A 25,349-nucleotide genomic window follows, 5' to 3' on the forward strand; every position below is an offset into this window, starting at 1 on the left:
AATTCGTGAAATTACCTTGACCGATCGGTGAACGCTTAATCGAAGATTAATGGGCAGGATCCTTTACGACAACGGAAACTCCCTTCTGATGGAATAATTATCCGATTGCACAGCTTCTCGAAACATAAATATAAATAGAAATAGTCGAAAGTTTACACGATAACCTTTGAAAAATCTTAGGTCAGTTTAACCACGTAATTTCAAAAGTCTAAAAGAGAAAGAGAGAAGGAGAGAGAGAGAGAGAGAGAGAGAAAGGGTGGTCTGAACGTTTCACTGATGATTGATGATGACATGTTCTTATAACGCTCTACTTTTGTGATGGATTGAATATTTGAAGTGGTTAATAAATATGAAAACCTTTTTACTTGGTATTAATCACTACGGACATTTATGGAAATTTATATTTTTATAAAGACAACTAAGAAAAGAATGATAAAATGTAATTTATTTTACTCTCCAAATTTTCAATATTATAACAAGTACTTTAGTTTGAATATTTTATGTGTTTCTGCGCATTTTAGTTTTCCATAAATGCATAGACATTTGCAATCTGCTTCATACAAATTTTACTAATTGTTCATCATTGATCAAATATTTAATTATTATATCTACGGTCTAAAAAAAATAAAACTAATTACGAAATTTTGTTTGATAATAATCTTAGGGTGCATATAGCGGAGCACTACTATTCCTACTATGCAGAATATTCCATAGAGAATTACATCTAAATGGAGGAACAAAGACGACGTCGATCAAGAAACAGAACCAATCCCGACCGTATTTATCCCAAAAGACTGTCGACAGATAGCGCAGGGTGTAAAAAGAAGATTCAGACAAGCATCTTTCGGCATCGTATTTCGGCATCTGTTTAGACGTGACGCGTAGGGTAGTGGGCTTTTCACAGCAAGTTGGCATTTGCAGGCCTTTGTGGTAAACCACGAACAATGCCGGTTAGACCACTACGTCATGGGACACACCCCGCGAACACCATCAACGTCTATTCCACTTTCTCTCTTTCTTTTTACATGTTATGTAGTACATGGTAGCTCGCTAAAATATGGAAAGCCTTATTTGATCTGGAGATCGACGCCCCTAGCAAGAATAAATTGAATTAATGAGGACGAGAGTTGATTGTTAAGCTTCCTACAGAGAGATGGTGTTTGTTAAACTGCATTGTTGTAAAGAAAAAGGGAATAATAGTACCGTATTGATAAAATGGGAGTGAAACTATTGTTTCGTTTGTTTTTGTTATTAAGTTTTACTAATTAAATTTGATAATTTATTAAGTGATAATATAAAGTACATTTCAGTAATTTATTAAATCTAGTAGATAAAAGTATTCTTAAATTATTCTTATTTTCTTCGAAACATTGCACGCAATAATTTTCGCTATATAGCTTTTATGATTTGAAGGTTTGATATGTAATGTAGAATTCTAGATATTTCTTATTTTCATATATACAGATATTTCTTGTTTTCACACATGCGGATATTTAAGAACACGCCGAGGAAGATGTTTTGACAAGATATGCAAAAAATTATTGAGGTAAAGGTTCGATAACATTTCGAGTCGTTAATAAGAACTTGACAACAACTGCCGAGAATCTGCACGCCATGGTTTGACTCTAGCGATGGAAATATAGGGGACAGATGTCTACGGGGGGCAGGTGTACCCCAATGTACGCGTGCCAACCAACCCCCCACCGCGCTGCCATTCAAGACTATAATTTACTTGAAGAATGCCCGAGCCAGCCAGGCATTCATCCCGGAATGACGTGGATTACTGGTCCAGGGAGCAACGAGTCCTCCAAAGTCGATCGGGAATCATCGAATGCCGAGCGATTGACGATAACGTTAACGATCCCTTTCCTCACTGTTAAAGAAACCTTCTTTCATGGTACGTGGTAACTATATAACTAATGAACACATAAGTTTTTATATTTTTTATATTCAACTTTTTATATTGTCTTTGTACCTTTATAACAGATTTGTATCATAAAATTTTGTATGAATTCTACGTAAAATTTTAATTGTCGTACCTACCTTTTCGAAGCAACTTTGTATGTTTTTTAATAGAAAATTTACACCTTTTCGTTTGCGCTTATATAATAATAATTTTTATATGTGAGAATCTGTATAAATTCTTCGGTAAAAATTCAATTTTCATGTCTACCTTTTTGGTAGTAAACTTGTAATTTTTTAACAGTAGAGTTACATTTATATGTTTGCAGTATTAGGATTCTGAAAATCATAATAGGATTTTCTCCGTATTTAATATACTCCACTGACATCATTCATTAATAACGTCAATCGGTCTGACGCTCGGACCAGACTTTAATCACATGTAAAACCGGGATTAAAATCCATGTCGAAGGATCGTTGGACAAATCATTGATTTAACGTCATTGTGAAGCATTCGTAGGAGCGCGCGTTTTATTGGGCTTGTAGGGAGAGCTTACGCAGGATTATATGCTCGCTGAAAACACATTTGATTTAAGCATTTATCCATGTTCCATTCGCATTACTTCAAAGATTGCACACAATTGTTAATCAAAATAATTTATTAATTTCGCCTAGAAAGAGCTTAAAATTAATTTAAAAAAATGAATCGAAACTATACAATGAAAGATTTTGATTTTCTAGTAATTCTAGAAGTTTGAGGCAATTAGTAAGAATCATTCGAACAACAGTAAAGGTAACGGCGATGGATATAGAGTTTCATATTGCACGCCTGAACTGGCTAGCTTCATGAATTTGTGGACTAAACGGTTTTCCCTAATTCTTCAAATCGTCCGCAAATAGTAACTCAATATCATGATCGGTGTGCCTTTCAGATTTTGAAATTACCGGCAAATAGTAACTTAATATGGTGAATAGAGGTTCCTCAAGGTGTTTCAATAGGTGAGGAGTAGCCTAATTTCACGGTAGCGTTACTTTCGTGAATGCTCAGGTGATCGATGTGGTTTTAGGTCAGCGGTTAGTTAACCACCATTGAAGAGATCTTGTAGACTCTCCGGAATCTTCTTTTAACTTCTATACATGATGAAATATCAATACCTACTTTTTTATATTTTTTATTCTCTGTATATTATTAGTAATGCAATATTATAGGTTACATTCCAATAGAACTTTTTGTCCAAGTATTGAATCTTTAATCTCATGAAAATTATGATTATCATCAACAGATAATCTCATTTTTATCAACGAAAAAATGTAAAACATACTATAAATTCATACGAATTATAAATTATTAATTTAGTAAATTCTTTACAACCGTAAATTCTTATTTTCATAAAAATTATATTATTACTCTTAATAGATCGCATGTTCATTTTTATCAACAAAAATGTAAAACACCAGTCAGGCTCCACTTAAACATATGTAATGTTATTTCAACACTTTACACGGTGCCGGTCCCATAAACAGTCAAGTGGTGCCGTAGCTCGTGCCCCATAGATTCACCATCCTCCTCGCACCCCAAAAATCCCTCGACCTCCCCGATACCCCATTCGGTCTCTCTGTACCCCCGTTCAGTCACTGGCTGGCAGCTCATTAAACACCCACAGCACCCCTTATCCACCCCTCAGCCTGATTTAACTATTGTTTAGCTTGCATGTGTGCGTCATCACCCACAAGGGGGGAAAGAACTAGACGCGTGTACGACGCTCGACGAATGTACGGGGTGTAGATGGAATGTTCCACCATTTTGTCAGCGCAGTCTGTCGTATTGGTCGTTTGATCGAGTTTGCAGAACTTCGATTTATTTTGAGATATATTTTTGTCTTCCTTATATATATTCATATATATATAAATATATCTAAGAGCATATATATTTAAATGGTGAATTTATATCGTACTATATTTGCGGGTAATTTTTTCCATTTATATATGACAGAAATTTTAGGATTTAATATTAGTTTGTAATATTGACATATAGAAAATGATTTTCAATGATGATGTTTAGCTCTTTCTTCTTGGAACAATGATAGAATTCGCACTCGTGACCGACTCCTGTTACACCCTACATCTTTTCGTCATAGATGCACGACCACTGACGAAACGAGGTTCACCGACGTGTTCACCATCACTGAAGAGATCCAACGAGCCATCTGGCCGTATTATGGTGCTCGATGTACGAATCGCAGTGGTTCTTATTTTTATACAGTCCAACTGGCAGTTCATATCGTATCTTGCAAGTAGCGATGGGATTTCCACCCTTCCGATACTTGGATCAAAATCCGACGTTAAAACCTATTCTTATGATTACACAAGTTTATACACGGAGAATCGATTAAAACAGAAATTACATGAAGTACAATTTTGCAAAATATATTCACTGTTTCTATCATAAATGAGGAAAACTTCTAATAGAAAAAGAATCAGTTCATAAGAAGCTATTAAATAATTAATTTGTTGAGTAAAACGTGTGTTTTAATTTATATATTTTAACTTTAATGTTTACTTAGATTTGTAAGAATTAATGTTTGTTAGATTAATAATACGTTCTGATGGTTATTTTAATATAAATTTTTCTGATAGGTTCAATTCCGTCACTACCCAAAACAAGGGAAGGAAACGAAGTTCTATTCGTATCAAACGAATAGTCTACTAAAGAAATCATCCCTTCAGGGAACGATAACGAGCTTGATTGCCGTCGAATGATCAAGGGAATTTCTTGCATCGATTATCACTTCCTATCTAAACTATTCGATCCAAGCTCGTGAAACTTTATCTTTCTGAATCGCGAAGAAAATGTTCACATCTTACTTTATTCTTCTCATACAATCATAATCCGGAGTTGTCCAGAATATTTTAAAAACTTTAAATATTTATTCATTAAAAATTATTTAAAGTTCCTACAATCTTCAAGCCAGGAAGGAAACTGCTGAACCACGAAAAGCAACAAAATCATCAAGAAAAAATATTCGTTCGCCAATTTTCTCCATAATTAGCACCCTTCCGTGACTTCATTTCATTATCTGATCAATTCGAGCAACGGATATTGAGCACCACCGGAAACGCAGAAGTGACGTGTTCCGATTGCGAGTACACCGGCGTGTGTTTTGATTGTGATCATGTGCCTTCGACCCCACCGCGATTTCACCCCTTTTCCCTCGACACCCTCCGTAGACTACGGCCCTGCGCTACATTACTATTTCATAATAATCGCAGCGTATACGACCCGATAATCTATACCCGGGTCACGGTTCGTCGAACAAGCCGCACTAGCTGCAGCTAAATCGCGACTTGACTTTGGTGTTAAAAATTTCTTTGCCATCAGTTGTACATTACATCTTTTACTCTGTCATGAAATTATATCATTTCTGAATAAAAGCAAATTAATTTCGTGTTTTCCTTTCTTCCACTGAAATATTTGAAAATTAAACACGAGTAAATATAATTCTGATGATTAATAAGATAATTGGGATTAATTTTCTTCTAATATGGTAACTCGAGATAAGAGTCGACTGCCAGACACATTATTTGAGGATAATTACCGCACTTAATCATCCATTAACGAGCTGAGGCTTCAGTTTCAGCGCTTAACAATCTCTAAAATCGTACAAATATCCATTCCCATTAAGCATTATATTATCTATTATACACTTGTATCTTTCCATAGTCTTTTAAACCTGAAATATTTGTAAAAAGTCAGAGTTCTTAAAGTCTACTTTATTTCATATAGACATGTACAACTGAAGACTTCAGGAAAAAAGTATAACATGTGACATTTTTTACAGCGAGACGGTTTTAAGATTCAGCAACTTGTACAATTAGTCCCATGTTATCAGAATTGTTCTTCTATTTGATTTTTTGGACTATTTGCCTCTTCATAAGCTTAAAAAATATTGTTTCTAAGAATATTAAAATATTATTTGTTTTAACATATCTATGGTTTCCACAAAATTTTGCAACTATATCTTTCGCTTTAACAGATTCTTTTCATATTTAGCTCTTCTATATTCAGATATTCTCTTTTTGTCATGAAGTGATATTAAGAAAATTAATAAAAATGTACTAATCAGGATTTTTCTCTGTAATCTTCAATTATGATTTATTGTATAGAGTATAGAAAGAATGAATACCATGTAAAGAGGGAAAAAGGATGAAAAGGTGTTCGATATTATCGAACCCTTTTCCCCACTAACGAGAACGTAACGGGAGCCCTATAAATCCCAACCGCGATTTCCTGTTTCCCTTGGGTGCCCATTCAACAAAATTCCGTTATCCGGACGCGAGCGGCTCTCTCTACTCAAAATTCGTTGTAAAAAACTAACACTATGAAATGAAATTAGGAAGTTCACTCTCGAGAATCTCACGCTCAGGATACATCTCTCGCACGATGGATCAAAGAATAGTTTGAAATCGGAAAGAATCGATATATGCGGTTTGGTTACTATGACGTTTTGCTTATGATTGAAAAATTGGGGGAAAATCGTAAAAATCGGCTAAAAGTAATATTCTTGAAGAGTCAAAAGCGCGAAAATCCGTCGTTCGCGGTTTGCCTGTGATGTTTGCCGCGAAGTGGTGAATTTCAAAGACGCCGACTGGTTCCTCAAGGGTAGCATACCGCAAGAAACGACCGTGAAATGGGCACACGCTTCACCAGGATTTCAGTGTGGCCTCCAGTGCGGGGTGGTCCCGAAAAATTTTATGGAAAAATATGAAATGACCGAAAGCGGCGGTTTGTGAGAACGTAGAGGTTCATGTGAAAATGGCGATGAGAATGCTAAGAAGTAGTTGTTGATATTAGAAATTTTAATAGATTTTGATACATTACAAAACTGACACATTTGTTAGTAACTTAAAATTTTAAATCGCGAATCATCGGCTGGAAAGCTATAAAATACCTTATATCTTATATTTCAAGAATTTTGAAAGCTTTACAATTACGTAGAAACCTGTACTCATAAAGAAGTATAAATAATTCATAAGAAGTTATACGTAGAGTAAATTAAAATATCTATATATATGAGATCACTAGAAAAGTTTTAAACACGCATGAAAAATTATTCGTAAAAAATACATAAAAATGCAAGTGCAATCAGAAAAAATCCTCCAAAAATTGAAGCAGATAAATTCCAAAAATTAATAGTAGTTTGATGTACTTCGGAATTCAAGTGAACTATCGACGCGGAAGTGGAACGAACGCAAAAAGAGATCTCGCACCTGGCATCTTTTTTACCGCATCCGGAAACGATTGGAAGTTTAATAAGTCGTAGGATATTTTTAAAAGCTTGCTTCCGCAGGGTAAACATAAAAAACAACCCGGAAAATGATTTTCTGGTCGATAGTGTTACAACTGTAGCGATCGAGCATGTATGTCTTCCAGCGGTAACGAGAACGAGGGATGAACAAGGGAAGTAAGAACAGCGTGGTTAGTTGCGACTAGTGTGGCGAATCAATTTTAATGCATCGAAAAACGTGACTTTGGGGTGCGTGCTACCTTTATGGACCACCGCTTGTGTAATTTCAAGGTATTTAACGATACTAACGAGGACAGCACCCCCGAATTTCTCTTCGTGAACTGTCACAAAATTTCTGGATTATGGGAACTATTTTTGTTCCCTAAATTGAGATCTCTAAATGCTGACTGACAAAGCTTCTTGATCCTCTTGAATCCCTAGAATTTGTAAAAACTCGAAATTTAAGAATATCGTTAAGATAAAAACGATTAAGAATTGTATAATAAAGGCTCCATGCTATTTCATAAGAAAGTATAGTAAATTTTGTCTTTCATAAATCGTTTCCAAAATTAAGAATTAGAGAATGAAAGCTTCATTCTATTTCACAATAAACTCAAACTATTTCGTTTTTCATGGCTTTCAAATTTATTTAGATTTTATCCTTACCAATTACTAGGTCAAACTCAAACTTCCTTCGAATTAAACAAACCACGAAGCATCCTAGGATATCATATCACGCCCAACCCCAGTTGACGGTCCTTTCCAGCCAATCAACCTTATCCGCACTTTAGCGTTTCGAGTTATCGCCACGTGCCGGCCACGCGACTCAAAACGCATCCCTCTTGCACGCCGACACGTGCGCGTTTTGCTCGTTGTAGTCGTTGATTCGAGGACGGATTATTCACAGATAACACCTCGGTAAAAAAAGGCGGAAGAATAATAACGAGAGAACGGTAATTCTGTCATTTGTGGTTAAAGCGTCGCGTGTCGTCTTGAGTGCTCCTTGAAAGGTTTTGAAAAAGCGTGCACATGGACGTTCATCTACTCACTTATTGTTAAGTCTGCAGAATAATATATTTTGATAAAAAAGAATATTAGTAAGCCTATAGAGCTTGTGATAAAAGAAATAATGAAAATTCTGAGATCTATAGATGGTGCATTTGAATAGACGCAAATATTGTAAACAAAAATATAATTTGAAACGAAGTATTAAACATTATAATTCTTAAAACTTTACTTTAATTTGCTTTTCGAATAATTTCATTGATACAAAGATAGAAGATTGTTTTGTCGAAACCGCCAATTGATCTTCTTCCCTCGATTTGTAGGATATCGCGTATTAACGTGGTGTGTAATAACGGTCACGTGCACGTTCTGGTCGGCACGTGATCAGGAAGACCGAGATGCGACTAAATGCCACAGCCACGTGCATTTATCACCGGGTAGCACGGCTGAGAAATTGATAGCGGGAAACTTCACACCGGGGTGCACGTGTTCACCTACCATCGTGTAAAAGTTATGCGTAATTGAGATATCATAGCTGGTTTCCCACTGACACGGGAATCCCAGTTTATTCTAATCAAGTTTGAGCACCGATTATAAGACCCTATCTTTACATTTAAATTCTATTCAATATTAGCGATACTATTAATATTATAATAATGTTAGTAAGTTATTATGATTTTAACTATATCATACTATTGTTTAGAAATTACTTAATTACTTTTAATTAAAATTTGTCAAAAATTTAAAATTCTGAAAATTTAACATACCTCTAGCGCTATTAATATCATAATAAGAATAAGTGGATTATTGTTATTTTATAACGTACAACAGTTTTAAAGATATTTAAAGATAATTTTATACATAATTGAAATTATATGTTTCTCCGACGTTGTAGACTTTAAAGGATGTAATCACCCTGTTTGTTAATCCCAGACTGAACACTGACGAATCCATCGTGGCTACGGTTTTAAGCTATGACACGTGTCAAAGGAACGAAGTGGAAATATAAGCGTAATTGAGATATAAAAGGCGGTTCCCGACCGGTGAGAAATTCTTCGCTAATTCGAATGCTTGCACCCTGTTCCAACACGTGTCTTCAACGCGTGCGAATCTTTCCGCAGCACGTGCTATGCTAGTAACGCTAGATTCGTTTTGATGCATCGAATTTATTATGTACCGCGTGACTTGAATATTTAAGCATCTTAGTAGAATATCCTTAACTAAACCGAACTTACTAGCATATAATATTTTGAAAGTTATCATATGACGATTATAAAGATTTTCTGAAAACATAGAACATGGAGATTTTTTGAAAATGTAGAACATGGGGATGAAATAGAAAAAAGTATGTGACGAATGTTTTTGACGGTATGAATCTGTAGAATTTTACAAAAATCTGCGTATAATATTTGTGTGCGGCTAAAAGAAAATTTTAATATAACATAGCTGCAAAGATATAATATTTTTAAATTGAATTAAATTTTAATGAGATTAATTTACGACGTATTTCGAATAAAAAATTTTTTTCCTTTTAAAATACGAAATACGTGACTTATATCCTTCCCTTGTGATCTTCGTATTTGCCCTACTTCTGCTATTGTATGCATATTGAGTACTGAAAACGAGGTACGACGATAATATCGAGAAGAAATAAAACGAACGCGCATAAGAAGCGCCTGAGGATGTTTAACGTGGCTTACATGTCGGTAAATGTTTGACCCACGTGAAGTGCTCGTGGCAGTTTACGGAGCGTTTCAATTAAGACGCGCGCAACGGAGAAATAAAATTATTTGATGCAAACGAACCAGTGGACAGCCAGAAATCAAAGGGGTCGTGTACTTTACACGCTTGAACGTTTGTGCACACGATATAAGCCAGTAGACACACATACTCTATACATTAATGAAAACACTGAAAGTACAATAAAACAGAACTGAGTTTTTTATTATAATGAATCCATTTATTAACTAAATTGATCAACTTTATTGAGATTAATCGTTTGATTTTTGAAGGATTAAACATAGATTCTTTGTGACAATAGAAATGATAAAATTATCACGGAACAAAATAAAGGAGTTTGTGTATTATAAAAATATATAAAAGTCGAACTTTAGTCAACTTCGTCGAGATGAATCGTTTGATTTCTGAGAAATTGAACATTAATCATATAATATTAGGATCGGGAAATTTTCAAAGAATGGAATGAATCAGTTTGGCTTCTGAGAGCCTCAATTGTCTGTTATCTCTTACAAGACATAAGGGTATTAAATCTAAAAGTAATTATCTCGGCGATAACAGCAATAAAATTGCGATAGAACGAAAAAGCTACTATTTACGGAGCTCAATTTGGGGTGATCGTGCACACCCGCGCTGAAATCCGCTCGAGATAACGAATCTCTCGCATGTTGCTACAAACGAATTCATGCCCTTCGACCGACAATAAACTGCATTATCTTGGATCCAGGCCACTCGATGCACCCCAGCAACATCAAAGGGAAGAATTTGATCGAGGGAGACGATCGATAACACGATAGCCCTGAATGCTCCACTTCGTGTGTAATTCTACGCTCATCTAGAAACATTTTATTCTTCGTTCCTTTGATGCGGCATCATATTTGTTATGTAGACACAATTTTTTTTCCATGAACGTCAATTCGATTTGTACGTGACAAGCTTTATTTATGGAAACTTCGTAACGAAAGAAATTCGTCATCGTTTCATCGGCGATCTGAATAGCTTACAGAAAAATAAATATAATCTATTTGCAAAGGATTCTTTCGAAATGTTATATATTAACAATTGATCAGCAATGATTTTCTCCTTAAACTCCGTTTCTGTCAAGTTTTCTATTTCGATTTTATAGAACTCCGACATTAAGAACTTTCATTATTATAGATTTAGCTTTCAGAAAGAGTTACATTTTTTATGGAATAACTCATTAGAAATATTCTATTTTCTAAGTAATATTCTAACTAAAAATTAAAAATAGTATTAAATTACTATTAAAATACCCATCATGCCATTAGAAATTAAAATTAACCAGTTGTTTCCCTATAAAATTGCCTTGACAATGGCAAACTTTTGTAATCGCCAGGGTTTCAGGGTTTCAAAAGGATACATTGAGGTAGATCGAAAGAGAAACAAAAAGGCCACATTAGAAACTGCTCCGAATCTCGTCTGGATCGAATAATCAGATACCTTCCTGCCGGTATATACCAGGTGAGCCAGTTGAAGCGAATAACGCCTTTTGACGTTAACGCCAGACCTCTTGTGTGTGCGGCCACCATAAACACAGTCGGCGTACAACGGCAGATTTTAATCTCCCGTTCGAGTTCCTGGTTACTGAGAGCCATTACCATTATGTTTGCACTCTGACTATCACTCTATTGTCTCTCTTATCTAATGGAACATCGACAGAATTGCTGTCGTGACAACGGATTTGTTAACTTTGCATGACCACTGTTTCGATTCCTCGAGTTGTATTCGTCTATGTTGGTCAATTCTTTGATATTTTTAGAATAGGATATTTATAAAAGAGGAAGTTTAGTTAGTTTTTTTCAATTGAAGAGATTATGGGAAGTACACAGAATAAACTAACCAAGATAAGTATGTCATGTGTTCAGTTAATTTATAAGATAAATGATCTTATTAAAAGATAAATAATGATTGTGGCATGCAAGAGATGAAAAAAGAAGGATGAAAAATAGTATGGCTATGTTAAAAACGGTTCGTACGCAGAAATTATCGCAGATGTCTGCTGAGCGGGACTAGGCACTTAAAAACGAAGTGGACCAGTTTGGCCCGGCGGCTGGGCAAAAGTAGTACAGTTGCCATTTGTGGTAAAATAATATCGAGGATAAAAAAAAGGCTGCACGCGCCATTGACCTTCTATGAACGTTACATCGGAACGATTGTACGGTTAAAGTAGAGGGTGGCAAGCCTGTCGAGCCAGTGTACACAAATAAACAGACAGAGGGAAATTATTTTTAGGGGAGCTCGTTAAAAGTACTGTCATATCTTTCAGCTTCTTCAACACAGAATCAAACTATGTACGTATGAGCCTCTTGGAAGACGAATTCATCAACTCCACTTTTTATCAATTTCTTAGTTTCATTACGTAAATACACGATTAATATTCAATTCTCACGAAACAAATGACTTACTGCTATGAAATACATCATAAAAATATGACATAAACAATCTAAGACAAATGTAAAAAAACGGTGTTCGTAACATCATCACTATTTTGTACTTTCCAATTTATGGTATTACTCAATATGGCTTCTGAACAGCTCATATTTCAATTGTTTATTGATTCTCATTTATTGATTGAAGGAGAAAGAAATAAAATTGAACATATAGCTGCTTTTAATAACTCGCAACAGATAGAGAAAGAATTAATCTTTATTAAAGTTTGCTTAAGCTACAAATATCTTGCAACATTCTTTCTAATCTTACGAAAGATTCAGTTGATTCCTTTTCTATTAATAAAAGAGATAACGTTCAAACTACTCGACTCGCATCGTATCGCTCGGTTTCTAAAGAGATAATGATCGTTCCTAGGAGGGAAACGTAGAATATAATGTTCGAAGATTCCCTGGGGACAAGAGAGGATGGTTCCTCGCCAACTATTCGAACAAAAGAATCTCTCAGCAGGGTATTCCCTAGAAACTGGTATGTGATTCGCAGATCGATCAGCTACGCGCTTCCAATGTAACAGATCAAAGAAAATAATTCTTATAACGAACTACATCAAAGTTTTATGGAATCTCGATTGGCTGTCAAACTCTAATCAAATAAAGCATAGACTTTTCTTCCCCTCGTTCTATTTTCGAACCATGCTTTCTTAAATCCACAGAAATCTACTTACATACGTCATATCTATTCTCGACGAGTATTGTATTTTTGAAAATTAAAGAGACTGCTGCAATAAGTAAGCACCCCCCCCCTGTAATTCCAGGAAACCAATTCAAAATTAAGTCGGCTTTCGAAACGTACTATAAATTCATAAATAAATAGAATTTAAATATTGCAGCTATTGCCTTATTTCAACGAACTCTTCAATTCTGGACATGTTTCAAAGCTTAGAAAATGAATCACACGAGTGACAACATGATGGACACCCAGTCGAACACGCATCGGTACCTGTATCCCCTGCGTTTTGTCACCCCAGAATCGTCTTTCCGGATGAACGCCTCGTAAAAATGAAAATCGTTCGCATGTGATGATGCAAATATCAGTCTGCCCTCTTTCGAGATCATAAACTATCGAAACGAGAAATGCTAATGAGCTTTTAATAGTTTTAATTCCATCCAGCACCCCACATGGATTTTGCAGCAAACTTAGAAAAGAAAAAGACGGTTAAACCTCGTGCAGGTTTTTCTAGCTATGCAAGTAACAAAAAGAGGATTTTCACGGGGAACGTTCTTTAGTGCGTTTTTTGTACCAAACTTCGTTCACGAAACACTTGCTCCAGGATTGTTTGGTTTTTTTAGGAAAGTGAAAAAAGCGTATATTCTTTTACAATCGTTTTTTGACCAGCTGCAGGAAGAAATGAGTTCTTTTCTGGAAGACTGGTCTGATTTTTATTAATTACACAGCGTTTATTGCATGTTTCAAATTCGGATGCCATAAATTTTAAAGTTTGCGATCCATATTATAATCTACACAATGGAATCCTACTTTACTTAATACTTTTAATCTATGTGGCAGCATTTATTTTACAATATACAAATGTCTACTGATTGTGTCATATGTCGACAATAATTTATTACTGAAATGTTGTAATAAAATAAATATTAATCTAAACAACGGATTCACATTTACTCCATAAATCAATCGGCCAACAAATGTGTCTAGTATCCCCATCAGGTTTCGTGAACATTGAAAACGCTTAAGAAGCGACCGCCATGGAAAACAAACTAGCCACCCATCGACGATCGGTGCTCCATTATCTTCGGGCTGTCACGGCTTTAGAGGATTACACGTCGATTACGAGGCTCAATTTTAAACTGTCCGTCTCCCTCTTGCCCCGACCCAGCAACCCTTTGCGGGTTACTCCATGGTTTTACAATCAGTCACCCGTGCTGTGACACGACCGACGCACGGTTCGTCGAAGGGGTTGCCACTTTTCGAAAAGCGGATTACGCTTCTCATTCTGTCTTCTTTTTCGATTCTTTCACGTTCCGCTGTTCTACGATCGTTACTGATCGATGGGTTTTGATCTAGAATGGATCTTCGTTTGCTAACTGTCATTCGTTCAAAACATTTCTTCAAAAGGAATCGAGAAGTGTGTAGTGTTAGCCGAAAATAATTAAGAATTTATAATCGAGAAACCTGTGCTTACTTAATATGAATATAATAATATAATATACATTATTAATATAAATATAAATACCTAAAATAAATACCTAAAATAAATAAAATACCTAAAATAAATACATAAAATAAATAAATAAAAAAAATACCATATAAATACCTAAAATAAATAAAAATTGCATAAAGCGATTGTAAAATTTCTAATGTTACTCAGTATCATTGAGGAATTTCTCAAGTAAAAGACATTAACTTTTAATTGTGTTAACTATTAAATTTCCAGCACAAAATTTAACAAAGGATTGGAAAATATATTTCATAAAGTTTCACTGTGTACTCCTCTGGGTATTCCCAGAGGATGGCGAATATTTTCTCGATAGGGGCAAAGGGTGGTCCATAAAGAGCAAAATGCTTTTACGCCTTTCTTTGGCTCTCCATTTTTTTTCCTTACCCTGCGCGACAGTTTCGCACGTCACTGTTTACTACCGGTGCAACCCCTTTTGGCGTTCCTAGGCGTGGTAGTATTTTTAAAGGGTGTCAGCCAGTTTTTAGGAATCAAATGATCCCAAGAACTTCATGGGTTTGTTTGGACGCTATTGTTGATTTTAGTTCACTTTTCCTCTTCTTTGTTTTCGTTAAGTTACGGTTTGTTGTAGACACATAAGAAGTAGAAATTTAATTTTTATTTCTAGTTGTAATTTATTTGTTTCTTTCAAATTTTAACATGAAGTGTAATAGAAGTATTACATGTATGGAAATAAAAAAAACTATGTATTTTATTTAGTTTCCTTAAACTTGTTTCGTTCATTCATACAATATCCTAAATTTTTTTAACGAATTCTTATGAATATTTAAGTCAGTATTATTGCAAAATTAATCCATTCACAGGAACAAGTATGAAACTTGTTACTATTAAAGGTGCAACTCAAGCTTCCTGAACAAGGCAAACGAAAAATCCAGCGTAGCATTAGAAAGTACTTGATGCGTACTGGGTACTTTGAAATTTTGAAGGCCCCTCCACTGTAGACTGCTATAGGTGCCCCCAGGTTTTTTTTTCAGTATGAATGATGATGTATGGATGTTGGCTGGGCGCTAGGGGCTGGGTAAAGGGTTCCATTGTTAAACACCCCCCTCGAGAACGAACCCTCTCTCTCTCTTCGCGGGAGAGGCCATCGTGAAATATTGCCGGTGAGCAACAAACTGCATTCTGCAAGCTGTATACTGTTAATTTTATGCCGGATTTTTTTTGCCCACTTCATCCATCCTTCCTCCCCTTTTGCTATTTAGACTTGCCGCGCAAAGATCGTTACTAGTAGAATTCATTATGGGGAAACGTTCGATCTTAGATCACCAATGTACATAATTCGAAATTTCAATTTCAAAAAAATGTATAAGGTGTAGATTATATGTTCTCGAAATTTAGATGAAAGAAATTCTAAACATGGGACTATTTTCTTTAAAGTTTCTATGATTAAGATATTGGTGGAAACAAGTGATTGAATTCATTGGAATAATTCTTTTTTATGTAATATGTTTTTATTGCATAAAGAAACTCTTGAACACAATGAATATGAGTTACATAATATCGGACACGCGCTACATCCACGCTATTGTTCCTTCATGCATAAAGAGTTGTCCGCAACATCCTTCGATTCTTCTACTCTTCACATGAATATGCATTCGTCTAATGCAGCGAGGATTACACTTTTTATCAAGATTTTGAAAATAACGTATCTACTATAGTAAACCGTACAAACCTTTCGTTCTCTTCAGTTTGTTACATAAATGATAACTACGTTACTTTTGACAAGTATCAGTATCATCAACAGCAACATTGTTCGATAAGAATGAAAACTCAAAGAAGGAACAATATTTCTTTCACCTATAAAATCTTTCACAGCATATTGACTTCTTCATGAAAGAACGTGGTTCAATAAAAATCAAAAGTTACACCATCGAATATTTAACCACTAAGGCTAAACTGAACAACTCAAAAAAGAAACTTCCTTCATTCACACGTTTCTCAAATCTATCACGATCAAAATTATAACCTATAAATTTCTTCAGGAATAAACGACGCCGAATAAAAATCACAAGTTGCACCATTAAACGTCTAACAACTAAAGGCAAACTGAAAGCTTTAAGAGGGAATTTTACCTTTTCACACTTGTTAATCTGTCACGATCACAATTTCAAAGTGTTAATTTCTTCGTAAATAAACGTCACGTCAAAATGAAAAGCGTCACTCTTAACTACGTCGACAATCGAAAACAAGCTGAAAAAATGAAGTCAAGGAGAAGAAGGAGGAGCGAACGAGGGCTAGAACTTGATATCAGGGTACGTTATCGGAGAGAACAATACGGAACCGCAATTAATAGGGCCTGTAATCGGACGCCAGACACGCATCCCGGGTGATATATGCAAATTCGATCGGACACGGTTTTAGAAATTCGCCGCGGCCCTCCTCGTCCGCCAACAATGCGTGACTCCATCGACAATAGGAAATAATAAACCGTGATAAATAGCCGGGCAAATATGTACGACAATCGCGGATCTCCTTTCGCCTCTTCTCCTCTTCGTTCAACTTTTTCTTTCTCCGTCTCTCATTTTGGCCGCTTCCAGGTGGACTGATTCATATTCCTGAACAAATAAGTTCGGCAAATATTGCGCGGGGGTTGATGGGGTTCTTATGTGTGCCCGTGAGCAAATAGCGGCGTTAATTTCCTCGCTCACGTGTCCCGTCGCGTTCCATTTTCCAATGGAGAACCGAAGAAGAGGAGATGTTCTTTTTTATGGTAGTACATTTGATGAATATTGAATTTCCTATTATAGGTTTTATATTCGCGCAGGAAGTCGTTATACGTGTGGAAATAAATAGAAAATGAAGGAAAAAGGTTTTTTCCAATTGATTATCTACTGAGGAAAATCGAGAATACAAATTCGTAAATTTCAAGGAAACGCGTTCAATATGGCTATCGACAATGTGTCGAAGTGTTCATTTCAAATTCAATTCCTTCCAAAAATCAAAATCTCAGGAGAAAATGCTTTGCATTTCTCCTTTCACGTATACATACTTGAATGTAAAATACCTTCCTGCCTGAGTCGTACAGTATTTTGTTCAGAAGTATAAATAAATGTTTGAAGTTCAGTCATGACGATAACAAAGTTACTTTGATGGAAAAGATAGAAAAAGTAAAAGAAAAGCGAAACCAGTGATTTCGTATATGTGTAAAAGATCAAGACTCTTCAGATATTTCTAACTTTAAGCTTAGATAAAGCATTTTAAATTTGCATCCAGTTGATATTAAATTTTTATGTGTGATGTATTAGAATGTGTTGTAGACGTATATAACTACATTTGGCGTTTTTGTCTCTAAGACGTATCGAGGAATACAAGAGGGACCGAGATCCATTATGAAATGGTAGTTTTGGAGCCTTGAACCTTGAAGAGGCAGCACTAATCAAAAGTGGTCCACGGAGACAGATTGAGGGGCGTGCTGAAATAAATCAGTCCTTTGTTTTACGGCTTTAAAACGGCCGTTGGGGATTTTGAACGCGAAGTTACGTCCATTCATTAGAAACACCCCAGCTGCGAGACCAAAAAGACTTCGTTGCCTCATTCAAAAACTGCGTAATCGTTGTTCACTAATACGAATTGTATACCGTTATACTATTCCTCTACATACATGACTTAAAATTGCATCTATTTTTAGACTATAAAACCATTTCGAACACGAGAAGTATTTCTAAGATGCAACGACAATTTTTCATGCAGGTTAAATTCGATAGGTTGATGAAATGAATGAATAAATGTGTTACTGATTCATCAATTTGATGAAAGGAAAGGGCTAAGCGATGCGTTGTGGTGGAAACGATTCGGATTAATAGTGAGAGCGTAGCGAGATCCCATAGGACCTTCTTGATGAAAAATAAGGATTTTGGATATAATAGTCTATCTTTGAGAATCTAATATTCACGCACCCCTCTTGTATCTTTCTCGATGACCAAGATAGGTCATTATTTGTAAGTCAGATATATAATATCTTTCATCCTATATATACTGAAACATATACACCGAAAGATAATGTTAGTTATTTTTGCAAACATTATTTATGATAGAATTATTTCTTTATATCTATTACAATAATAAAAGTAAATATTAAAAAATAGAAAATACACTATCGCTCTCTAACGCTATTCACGCAACAAGAACATACGTAAATTTGTCAGACCTTGTTATATAATTACATAGTGTACTGAAAATGGCGGAGATAAGCGGATGTCGATAATTTATTTTTAAACGAGTGTAACGGCGCAACGTACAATTCAACCAGTTAATCAACGTTCCAATTGCTATGAAACGTTCTCCTGGCTTTCACAAACTTTCTTTACGTTTCACAGAATTTTAGAAAATACCATAACTTTGCTCAATCGTATAAACCTGAGAAAACTCCATAAATTAATTCAGAGCACTCTAGTATTTTCCACGTTAAACTTCCCAATATCTGAAACTTATATCGATTACGGAACCCGTCTGTTATATAAAATTTTTAATTTTCTTCATCGCGTGAACATTGCCATAAAAAATTCGATCAATAAATTTAGTCCAGTAAAATCATCGAAACGAACAATCGACACTTTACATAGGCATCCATCCACTTTACAAAATATACTGAAGCAAATTTCGTTTTCTTTCGATTACACACGAAGCAGAAGCAGATGACGATGCATTTTTTAAATATCGACCGATAGTGTGCATCGATAAACCTGAGCGCAATGCACAAGAATGCCCGATAATATATATTATTATTGCGCGGGCGCGGGTCAATAATCGGGCACGTTGCCTGGCGACGGTGCTCCTGCTCTCTCTCAGCCTCCGGAATTTCTTCCTCAGTGACTAGTCCTGCAGCTGCGACGCGCAGAAGTCCAGCAACCTTCGATACATCGTCATCGGACCGGTTTCATCTACTCTGGCTTAAACACGCCGCTCCTCGGTAAGTTAAATCGAATACTTTCGCTTTATTCTTCGCATCGGTTCGTGATATATTTACTTTCATTCGATCTCTTATCAGTTTCAGTCTCTTTTCTGTACAGATTCAAAGTTTGAAGTTAAAGTTCAGCGATCTTCATTGCATTTCGACTCGTCTCGATGGGATTTTGCGGATCAATTCTTTAATATTTTTTATCGATTGATTGGTACGTTCATGTTCTCGTATAGTAGGTAATAATGTCAAAAAGAGTGGTTGAAAAGAAGTAATTTTGGTGTTAAAAAAATATGTTTGAGTTATGTAAAGCTCATGTAAAGCTTTTGTAATGTAAAGCTTAGTATTTTTACTTTCAGTCCAATAGTTATGTGGAGAAAAAGCAGACAGTTAGCAACTTCCCAACCCTGTTCAGAAACTGAAAGTGAATGCAAGAAAGATGGTAAACAGAAACTCTCAGCACGTACGATTGAAGATAAGTTCGAAAGACTATGTGGATTCAAATTGGACGATCTTTCGTCTTTTGAAAAATTCACAGCGCTTTTATATCGACCAACTGATCCAGCTAGTTTAGGAGTTGTCAGAGCACTTTTTGGTTAGTTATTTTAAGGTACAATATAATGGTTAAAAAAATAGATGGGCAATCTATTTGTTAACATAAAACATAAGAGGTAATACAAATTTATATTTAATTTTATGTTTACTTAAATAACATTGCCTAGGACTATGCATGGTACTGGACGTGGTAGAAGAACGAGGATTAGCAGATATAGATATAAAATGGGGAGATCCTATGGAGTGTCATTTCCCATTAATTCATGGAATGAAAGCTCCCTCACTGCCATGGATGATATTAATTTATACGATAATGTGGATAGGTGCTTTTGGAATTATGCTGGGTTCGCGGTTCAAAGTAGCTTGTGCCTGTTTTGTGATTCCATATTGGTACATCTTCCTCTTGGATAAAAGCTACTGGAACAATCACACGTATCTTTATGGGATCGTTGCTATTCTCTTCTGGGGTACGGAGGCTAACAAGTACTTGTGAGTTTGAAAGAAAATCTGAATGAGAAAATTGACTGATATGAATCAGAATCATTGCAGATATTAATTTAATACTAAGAAATATCAATTTGATGGCCTAAACAATAAACGCAAATCTTTCTTCTCGTTTTCTCTGCAATTGTTCCTGATTTTCTGTATAAAATATTTAATTTATAAATCTGTACAACTTAGGCAGTTCTATGTCTACTAATTATTTAATGCTAAAAATTGACGAAGTGTTCTCTTACAGTGCATTGGATGCTACTAAAATGAAAGTTACCGAGAAAACCGCACCATTATGGAACTATTTCATTCTAAAATTTCAATTTTTTGCACTATATTTCTTAGCTGGATTGAAAAAATCTGGCGCAGAATGGCTATCAGGTTACGCCATGACGAATTTATCGCAGCATTGGGTCTTCAGTCCGTTCAAGTAGGTATAATTAAGAACCGAACGTATTTAAATTCGAAAATACATGAAAACTATACTCTTATCAGAGGTAGACAGCCGATAGAATTTTGCCAGTCGATAAAATAGTATTGCACCATTTCAGATTATTTTTGACCACCAAGCAAACTGATTTTTTCATAGTTCACTGGTTTGGATTTATCTTTGACCTCACGGTTGGATTTTGGATGCTGTTCGATAAAACTCGAATTCCTGCAATGATCTTTTGTACAGCTTTCCACTTAATGAACTCTCGATTATTCAGCATCGGTGAGTAATTTCGTTTCGGTAATAATTTTATCCCAAGGTAAACGAAATTCTACGTGCATTATTAATTTCAGTGTTTATTCTCAGGAATGTTTCCATTAGTGTGCCTTGCAACGATGCCTCTGTTTTGTAATCCAAATTGGCCTCGAAGGCTCGGAACTTTCATCAAACATAATTATGCTCGTACATTTTCTAAGAAAAGTCAAGAGATAAGAAACTATAAGAAAATTGCGATGGAGCGAGTAAAAGAATCGTACAATAAAAGAAATGATGAAACTGGCAACGGATCATCGATCGATGGTGGAAACCAAGAAGGTACAAACTCGATAAGCTCTACAATTACTTGTAAACATATCAAAGGAATCAGCAGCAAATCGACTAGAGTGACGAAGAAGCAAAAGTTCGTAGTTTCTCTATTACTATTCCATGTATTCTTGCAGTTTTTCTTACCATACTCTCATTTTATCACGAAGGTACACTAATAATATGTTCCTGATTACACGAACTGTTTACATCAATTTTTTGACATTCAATAATTCTTTCCTTTTTTTATTACTATTAGGGTTACAATAACTGGGTACCAGGAATGTACGGATATTCTTGGGACATGATGGTACACGTTTGGGATACTGTACTAGTCGTAATTAAGATTCACGATAACGTCAGTAACGAGGATCGTTATTTGGATCCTAAAGCATGGGTGCAAACCAATCGATGGGAGAAACACGGCGATATGGTCATACAATACGCTTCCTGTTTAAGAGTAAGTGTTATCTTATCGATACACCAATATCATCGAATTATGTAATGTTTGAGAATGTGAACTCTTAGTAAATAAGAAAAGATTCACATCTATAACGACGCGTACGATCAGCAAGTTTCACATGCAATTTATGCTGTAAAGAGCAATATAATATTTATAGGATAATTTAATTAAACAAGAAAATCAGCTTTTCGAGAGTGACTACCAACGCGACAGAAAACCGAAATGGTCACGACTGTCATCGAATTTAAGCATCTACATCGACGTGTGGTGTTCGCTGAACGGAAGATTCCAACAGAGGATGTTTGATCCAAATGTTGATATGCTAACAGTAGATTGGCACCCATTTCAGCCTATTTCTTTCTTAATGCCCCTTCTTTCGCAATATAATTCGTACAGGTATAAACACAGTTTACTTATCTAATGATTTATGAATTAAACTACCTTAGCAAATAGCGTTTTCAACGAACGAATATTTTCATATAAATAACAAATGTATGATATTTATTGCTTTATTTTCTATTCAGATATAAGTTGGAAGAAATTCAGCAACACGTTTACACTTGGTCCAACGATACCGATGTTCTTTTCGTCGCGGATTTCCCAGGCATGTATCTAGACAATTACATCTCTAAGAACTTCACCAACGTCACACTGACTGTCCTCGAAGGTGAAATAACATATAGCGACGAGGAACAGAGATACGATATCGTGGTCTCGAAGGGATCATCGATTCAAATACAAACAGGTCAATTTCATAAAGTAACGACAACGAGCGCTTACCCAGCTTGCTACATGTACACCTGTACTAATCGAAATAAAGAGGAACCAGAAACGGATGCGTATGTAATAATTTTGTGAATCTTTGTAAATACTTTGTAGACATAGTTGTTTAATTGTTAGTTACATCCACGATAATAACTTATGTCGAATATTTATGTCATCTTTGAGTCTAGTTAGTTGAAGATGTTATAAGTTATAGTATAGTTGAATGGAATATAGCAGGTATGAAGCATGTGCAAATTAACAGAATAAATTTAACTAAGATTTATTTCTTTGCAGTATAATGGAGCTGGAAGAACCAATAGAAGCTTTTCCAATCGCGAGGGAAATTAGGTACAAGGTCGACGCCTGGATAAGAGCATTGTATCATATAGCAAACTCATTTTTCCATTTAGTGTATAATGTTCCCATGGTGCGACGAGTACAAGTCAATGAATAATATAAACATTTGCAATTCAAAGTCGTCTGAACACAGTACGAAATTAATCGAATGTTGATTTTCGTTTCTAAGCGGTTAATTTTTATAACTAGACCAGGACTGATGAACAGTGTATTGTTTTACCTAACTTGAGGTAAAATTGTGATATCGATTCTCAGTAGATAGTGTTATTTCAATTCAGGAGATAAAGTAGATATAAATATCCAAAGAGAATTTATTATCGACTATTAGTTATTATAAAAATAAGTGGACAAGTGGAAACATGTATCAATGAAGTTTCGTTAAATGTAACTTGTTTACATCAGAATATTATTATTATTTTCAATTATCTACTAAATAACCTATGTATACTATAAGGATATAGAATAAATAAAATTCAAGCATATAACAATTAAGCTTCATTGACATTTACTCCCAGCCTACCCGTCCATTTATTTTTGTCTATGCGGCTGTATGTAATATATAAATAATGGAAGAATCAAAAGTGGACGGAGGAAGATTATCGTGATTAAAACCGTATTTTCGTATTTTTTCGGATTAATGTCTTCGTTTTTGCTTGGAAGATAACGGCGAATGATTGCCACCGCGGCGAGTTTTAGAGTAAAGGGCGTCTATTATTAGTTCCTAATAAAAAGATAATCGACGAAATAGAAAGACGTCGTAATCGTAACTATGTCAACTCGTCTATGCCCCTGTAAAAACAATTCATCGTGCTTCTAATAATACGTTCAAGTCGGATGTTTCCTGTCTCGGTCTATGCACAAAACGCCACTGAAAAACCGCGACGCGAAATTAATCTCAAGGACGTTGAACTTAGCGAGCGCAAAAGTATGAAAGCGATTAAATATGTGCGATCAAACAACTATGACCAAATGATGGAAATAAATGGTTAATAACCTGCTTTGATAATTCGTCGATTCGCTGATCGTTGTGAAAATCGGTGAAACTCGAGAGAATACAATTTCGTTGATTTAAGTTCTTAAATAAAAGAGAAAAGAAAGAAAGAAATCACATCCCATTATATTTAATAATAAGAAAAATACTCGACGCGTAATTGGATATTTAGGGGCTCACGAAACATTTAGAAACATTTTGAGAATATATTATGTGTGTTATACGAAACACTTAAAAATGTTGTTAGCACTGTAACGACACTGTCATAATCGTATCGGTAAAGTTTGAAACGAATGTGGAAATGTAGATGGATGCTACAAGATGCTTAGAACAATTATATGTTTATATGACATCATAATAGTATTTAAACAGTCGATTATGAATTGTATTAGTAAGTCTGAATATTCATTGGAATTATTTTCGCTACTTAATGCACTTTCAAGTTGTATATTGTACGTGCTGCATACTAATTTTTTACTTGATATATTTTGACAGTAAATATCTTGTAATTTCTATATACATTTTCAGATTGATTCTAAGTTTAACCAATGTAATCACGATAATCGTGTCTAATTGCGGTGTTAATGAAATTTCAAAATGTTTTATATAATACGTACAATATTGGTACAAATGTTCCCCATGATAAGAGTTCAAATATTTTCGTAAGCCGCTCTAATTTATATATAATGACAAACGAAGATTGAATTTTAAAAGGAAAGCGGCTTCTAAAATCGGAACAATCGGCGGATGTTTCGTTTTTTTTTTTTTTTTACATTCAAGAAGTCTACAGAACTATTTTCCTCGCAATCGGTGCCAAGAACTTCGGCAGCCAAAACGTTTTACAGTGAGTGCCAGTATTGCTCAACCGATTCTCAACAAGATAACAGATAGCAACGTGAATTAAAACAATTCGTTCGTGTGTTTTCGCTGCCACAAAATGTACGCAACCATCTCTTTTCTCTTCGCGACATAATGCTTGTAAACTGTACATATGCCTACGATAAGCGCGTAAATTTGATAGCTCGTAATATTGTAAAATAAGCTTTCTCGTCTGATAAGTTGTAAGTAAATGCATTCGATGGATCTGATAATTATTCCAGTGATGTATCAACCGTTTCGTATTGCCCCGTAGCCGACAAATAATGGCATTATTGTTGTTGTACAATATAGAATATGCTGCCACCTGTTTCTTTTACAAAAATATTTTCAACATTGTGTCATC

General features: G+C 35.2%; 1 protein-coding gene across 4 annotated transcripts; it reads left to right on the plus strand.

Moving 5' to 3' along the window:
* Positions 1-19,255: 19,255 nt before the first annotated feature.
* On the plus strand, positions 19,256-23,628 carry LOC132904825 (vitamin K-dependent gamma-carboxylase). 4 transcript variants are annotated; one of them, XM_060955585.1, is made up of 11 exons: positions 19,257-19,501; positions 19,580-19,703; positions 19,849-20,084; positions 20,212-20,533; positions 20,784-20,966; positions 21,088-21,251; positions 21,336-21,721; positions 21,811-22,011; positions 22,172-22,410; positions 22,539-22,853; positions 23,074-23,628. In XM_060955585.1, exons 3-11 carry the CDS (start codon positions 19,859-19,861, stop codon positions 23,231-23,233), a joined length of 2,196 nt encoding a protein of 731 aa, XP_060811568.1. In that variant the 5' UTR covers positions 19,257-19,501; positions 19,580-19,703; positions 19,849-19,858; the 3' UTR covers positions 23,234-23,628. The 4 variants fall into 4 exon arrangements, with proteins under 4 accessions (XP_060811595.1, XP_060811568.1, XP_060811585.1 ...); XM_060955602.1 differs by having other exon boundaries at positions 19,602-19,703; XM_060955612.1 differs by lacking the exon at positions 19,580-19,703 and having other exon boundaries at positions 19,256-19,501; positions 19,834-20,084.
* The last annotated feature ends 1,721 nt before the right edge of the window (positions 23,629-25,349 follow it).

This window comes from Bombus pascuorum, chromosome 1 (genome assembly GCF_905332965.1).
Source record: "Bombus pascuorum chromosome 1, iyBomPasc1.1, whole genome shotgun sequence".
NCBI classification, from domain to species: Eukaryota; Metazoa; Arthropoda; class Insecta; order Hymenoptera; family Apidae; genus Bombus; species Bombus pascuorum.

What these genes read in the sequence shown, in the direction of transcription:
- LOC132904825 (XM_060955612.1), top strand. Translation starts at nt 19,859, where the DNA reads ATGTGGAGAAAAAGCAGACAGTTAGCAACTTCCCAACCCTGTTCAGAA. An exon ending in AGTTGTCAGAGCACTTTTTG is followed by an intron (nt 20,085 to 20,211) that starts GTTAGTTATTTT and finishes AACATTGCCTAG; the next exon opens with GACTATGCATGGTACTGGAC. An exon ending in CTCTCGATTATTCAGCATCG is followed by an intron (nt 21,252 to 21,335) that starts GTGAGTAATTTC and finishes GTTTATTCTCAG; the next exon opens with GAATGTTTCCATTAGTGTGC.